General features: G+C 33.1%; 1 protein-coding gene across 1 annotated transcript; it reads left to right on the plus strand.

The window, feature by feature from the left end:
• Window positions 1–169: 169 nt before the first annotated feature.
• Window positions 170–5,158, plus strand: LOC121323404 (extracellular calcium-sensing receptor-like). The gene is made up of 6 exons (XM_041264456.1): window positions 170–210; window positions 785–1,073; window positions 2,442–3,245; window positions 3,326–3,553; window positions 3,756–3,879; window positions 4,245–5,158. The coding sequence occupies exons 1-6, from the start codon at window positions 185–187 to the stop codon at window positions 5,156–5,158; spliced, it is 2,385 nt and encodes a 794-aa protein (XP_041120390.1). The 5' UTR covers window positions 170–184.
• The last annotated feature ends 842 nt before the right edge of the window (window positions 5,159–6,000 follow it).

The following is a 6,000-nucleotide window of genomic DNA, read 5'->3' on the forward strand; positions in this document are numbered from 1 at the left end:
CCATAGTGAAATGTTACTCCTTGCAGTAGCATTAACTGCTCTATTAACAGGGGCGGAGAATCCGGTTTGCAGACTACAAGGCAGACCAGAATTGCCTCTGTTTTCGAAGGATGGAGACATTATAATTGGGGGAATCTTTTCATTACATGATAACCTTGTAGATGTCAAACCTACATTCAACGTCATGCCTCAACCATTAAAATGCAAAGAGTAAGTTAAAATTAGAAAATATTTTAAACTTGTTATATTATTATTATTATTATTATTATTATTATTATTATTATTATTAGGTTACTGGCTATTCAGTACTTTTTAAAATACTGTTCTGCTATAAACAGTACTCTTAAATGTATTAAGGAATTAAATATTTTAAAAGTATTATATTAAAGTTTGTATGTATGAAACATTTTCATAGTTTCATTGACATGCACATTTACTTCACTCAAACAGACTGTTACATGTATGTAAACAAACAAACTGTTACATGTATGCAATTATATAAAAAATTTATGATTTGTAGACTTGATTGATCAAATGGATGTAATAAGCAAGGTTCTCACAAGTACAGTGGTACACCGAATGTTATCTAATTACTACAAATGCAGAATTACTTGGGGGTGGTGGGGGGGGATATTTAGTTTTACATTTTTTTCGCAAAGGTAATAGCCAGGACTGGTATCACATTTACAGATTTAAATACTGCATGCTGTTTATTTACTCTGTTGACTGGAGAGGTTTTTTTTTTTTTTTTAAATCTTTGTAATTAATCTGTAATTTTCCTCAGTTTAAATTTTAGAGAATTTCAATTTGCTCAGACTATGATATTTGCCATTGAAGAAATAAATAACAGTTCAGAGCTACTTCCTGGTGTTTCTCTGGGCTACAAGTTATATGACGATTGTAGTTCCATTCCATTGGCAATACGAGCAGCACTGGCTCTAGTGAATGGACAGGAAGAAAGAACGGAACTCAACTGCACCAAACAATCTACTGTTCCTGCTTATATAGGACATTCTGGGTCATCACCAAGCATAGGAGCCGCAACAACTCTTAGACCTTTTCAAATCCCAATGGTGAGAAATATACTATTTTTTATAATCAATTTTCAATATATTATAATCTGATCAGTACACAAAGTAAAACATTTGTAAACAAAGTACAGTATTATAGGATAAAACTAGCTGTGCATTACTGGATGGCAATGAGGAGATATTATGGCACTTTTATAGTACAGATATACAACTTTTAAAGCAGTCCCTAAACCAGCTGCAAAGAGCAAGTTCAATGTCTTCTGTTCATAAATATATGTCACTTTTTTAATACTGTAAAAAAGATTAACTGGCAAATTAACACTGTTCCTATTAATAGTTTCAATTTCCATGTTGTTAATGTTAACATATATTAAGGAGGCTATGTGGTCCATAAAAAAATTATATATATAAACTATTTTAGTTTCCCTAATTCCCTTTAATAAGTAAGTTATTCTGCAACCTGGGCGTGCCTTATCATTAAAAACTGAGTTCCCTTCATTTTTCAGAGATCTGGTATTTTTTGACAATTTTAGTATTTGTAATTTACTCTTAATAATCATTTCATTGACTAACAACATATTGTTGATAACTGAATTGGTTCAATACATATAATGGTTGCTGGGTATGGGTGAAAGTGCTCTCAGAACTGTCGGTGGAGGTGACTTTGTGTGTTCTTTGTAAGTGAGGTGTTACTGATATCTGGGGGCTGATTGTCAAGGAATGTTTGGGCTGTGGGTGAGGGGTAGAGAGGCTTTATGTAGTGTTGCAATGTTAAAATCAGTACAGTTGTAAAAGCAGGAGAGAGCTAACACTGCCAATTGTCCAGGGTTAATAGATAAGTATTTAATTTATATTACTCTGTATCAGAACTAATTCATAAAATCTAGAATTAGTGAATTTCTCTGTATAATTTTACTTGTATGTTGATAATAAAGCTTGATTACTGTGATTTGAAATTGTTAGTTGTGTCTGGTAATTTTCACTTTCATGTCTCAATAAATACAGTAAGAAAATATTAGGCTTTATTTTCTTACAGTACAACTGAAGAATGGACTTTTGAGATCTTAAAAACTACTGTTTGTACATTGTAGCGATAATAAACAGTATCAACTATTAAAATAAATAAATAAATAATACATTAGAAAACAATTAAAATACAAACAGTAATGGCTGGTTATATAACACATTAATAGATTATATTTATAACACAGTATGTTATTTACATAAAGTATATACTTGTACTTAATGTCTTGTAATAAATTTCAAATATTTAATGTATATTAATAGTTTTCAATGTACATGCCAATGCTGCAAAGCTTTTATACGTTTTTTGCTTATAAAAGCTAAAAGTTTTTTTTTTTTTTTAAATAATTAAATTAATTTGTTATTTCCTATTTTCCTTCAACACAGGTAAGTTATTTTGCAACCTGTGCATGTCTCGGCAACAAAAAGGAGTTCCCTTCATTTTTCAGAACCATACCAAGTGATTATTATCAAAGCAGAGCCCTGGCACAGCTTGTGAAGCATTTTGGATGGACTTGGGTTGGGACAATTAGAAATGATGATGATTATGGCAACTCAGGAATGGCTACCTTTGCACAAGAAGCCCAAAAACAGGGTGTCTGCATCGAATACTCAGAGGTTATTTACAGAACATATCCAAAAGAAAAATTCATTAAAACTGTAGACGTCATAAAAAAATCCTCATCAAGGGTTATTGTGGCTTTTACTGCTGACATAGATCTTGAAATTCTGGTTAATGAACTGTTGCTTCAGAATGTTACTGGATTTCAGTGGGTAGGCACTGAAGCTTGGATTTCTGCTGAATCTCATAAAAGAGATGCAAGTTACGGAGTGATTGGTGGGGCAATTGGATTTGCTACCAGTAATGCAGAAATAAAAGGATTGAAAGAATTTTTACAACATGTTCGTCCATCTTACACACCAGGAAATACAGGTTTGAACAAGTTTTGGGAAACAGTTTTCAATTGCAGCTTACCTACCCAAGAAAAGACAATTAATCCATGCACTGGATCTGAGAGTTTCAGTGAAATAAATAATCAGTACACTGATGTATCTGAGCTGAGAATTACCAATAATGTCTATAAAGCAATGTATGCTATAGCCCATTCACTACACAATCTGATTACATGCAAAAATGGACCTTTTGCAGATAAAACATGTACAAACCATATGAAGATTGAACCATGGCAGGTACAATAAGTTATGTTTTACTACAATGTTAATACATGAAATCCATGTGTGCACCACTGTACTAATATATTGTCTTTTAGGTATTACATTATCTGAAAACAGTTAATTTCACTACCAAGAGTGGAGAGAGTGTTTATTTTGATGAGAATGGGGATCCAGCAGCAAAATATGACTTGGTAAACTGTCAGCTTAATAAAAAAGGCAAATCAGAATATGTAACGGTTGGTCTGTATGATGCATCTTTATCAGCAGGACATCAGATTACAATGAATAATGTCAGAATTGTTTGGGCAGGTAATCAGGATAAGGTGAGGTCATTATTATTATTTTTAACAGAATACATTAAAATGTGTCTTTTTCACTTTTTAAAATAATACATTTTTATAAATTACAAATATTATCTACTGAAGGTGGAAATAGAATAAAATTAACATACTAGTAAGTTAAATTGTTAAACACACAATTTATTTCTAATGCATTTAATCTTTAAACATTTTAAATGTTTCCAAGGTGCCTAAATCAGTGTGCAGTGAGAGCTGTCCTCCAGGCACTCGGAAGGCTGTTCAGAAAGGAAAGCCTGTTTGTTGCTTTGACTGCATACCATGTGCTGATGGAGAAGTCAGCAATCAGATAGGTCAGCTGAAAGTTATAAATGAAACATAAATGTTAATATTCTGAAACATAGTATTATTATTAAATTTTGAGTGTGATACAATTAGTTGACTACTGAACATACAATACACATTTTAAGATCACAACAAACTGAATATAATAAAGTCTTACGGTGTAGTGCTGGTGTATTTATTTATTTTTACAGTTTATTTATTTATGTTTCCTCACATGTACCAATATAAAAGTTAGTTTTCCTAATCTTTCTTGTTAAAACTTATCAGTAAAACCACACAAAACTAAAATAAAATCTATTATTAGATGTTATACTATTATTCATATGATGTTGTTATCATTACTATCATTAGAAATAGTATTATTTTCTTTCAGATTCCATTGACTGTATCAAGTGCCCTTTGGAATACAAGTCGAATGAGATAAAAGATCACTGCATCTTAAAGGACACTGAATTCCTATCATTTGGAGAACTCATGGGAATAATGTTGGTGATATTCTCATTGACTGGAGCCTGTTTAACCACTGCTATAGCAATAGTTTTCTTTCGTTACAAAGATACCCCCATGGTTAAAGCTAATAACTCTGAGCTCAGTTTCCTTCTTCTGTTTTCATTAGCACTGTGTTTCCTTTGTGCACTTACTTTCATTGGCCAGCCCTCTGAGTGGTCCTGTATGTTGCGCCACACTGCCTTTGGGATCACATTTGTCCTGTGCCTCTCTTGTGTTCTGGGGAAAACAATAGTTGTGTTAATGGTGTTTAGGTCTACACTTCCTGGTAATAATATGATGAAATGGTTTGGACCTGCCCAGCAGCGGTTAAGTGTTTTTGCATTCACATTCATTCAGGCCTTAATATGCACACTTTGGCTGGCTATATCCCCTCCTTTACCTCATAAAAACATGAGATCTTACAAAGACAGAATCATTCTAGAATGTGACCTGGGATCTGCAGCAGCATTTTATGCTGTGTTAGGGTATATTGGGTTTCTTGCTGCCATGTGTTTTGTGCTCGCTTTTCTGGCTCGTAAGCTTCCAGATAATTTCAATGAAGGTAAATACATTACATTTAGCATGCTCATATTCTGTGCTGTTTGGATCACTTTCATCCCAGCTTACATCAGTTCACCTGGGAAGTATACAGTAGCTGTTGAGATATTTGCTATTTTAGCTTCTAGTTTTGGTTTGCTTGTCTGTATTTTTGCTCCTAAATGTTACATTATAATACTGAAACCTGAGAAGAATACAAAAAAACATTTGATGGGAAAAGTGCCTTCCAAGTCACTTTGAAAAATAAAAGTACATGCTACCGTATGAATCTTTAATTCATTCTTGAATTTTTTTTCTTTTTTTTTTGTTTTGAATAAATTGCTATATTCCCCCCCCCCCCCCCCCGAAAATTATATATATCTATATATATATATATATTATATATATATATATATATATATATATATATATATATATACAAGCTCACAGCTCTGGAAAAAATTAAGAGACCACTGCAAAATTATCAGTTTCTCTGTGTGGCAGGCTGGCGAGTGGATAGAGGCCCAGAGACAGACTGCAGTTCAAAAAAATAACTATTTTATTATAAATAAACACAAAATGAAAGGGCACAAGGGCCAAAACAAAACAATTTAAACACAAAGAAAGACAAAAAGCAAAATTTACAAAAATAACAATCTCCAGGCTGGGCAATGCCTTCACTGGATTCAAGCTCTCCAAACAACCAAAAAAAAAACCAACCTGCTTCCTCAGCTCCCTCTCTCCCAAATGAGAAGCAGAGGCCTCCTTTTATATCAGGTGGCTGGGCACTGATTGATCGTTAATCAACCTAATCAACTAATCAACCCCAGCCACCTGAACATAATAAACCCAGGCAGGCAGGGGAAGTTAACCCCATCCCTGCCAATTTAAAAGGGCAGAGCTTTGCTCTGCCACACTCTGGTTTTACTATTTATAGGTATGTGTTTGGGTAAAATGAACATTTTTGTTTTATTCTATAAACTACTGACAACATTTCTCCCAAATTTCAAATAAAAATATTGTCATTTAGAGCATTTATTTGCAGAAAATGACAACTGGTCAAAATAACAAAAAAGATGCAGTGTTGTCAGACCTCGAATAAT

Source organism: Polyodon spathula, chromosome 11, assembly GCF_017654505.1.
Source record: "Polyodon spathula isolate WHYD16114869_AA chromosome 11, ASM1765450v1, whole genome shotgun sequence".
Taxonomy (NCBI): Eukaryota; Metazoa; Chordata; class Actinopteri; order Acipenseriformes; family Polyodontidae; genus Polyodon; species Polyodon spathula.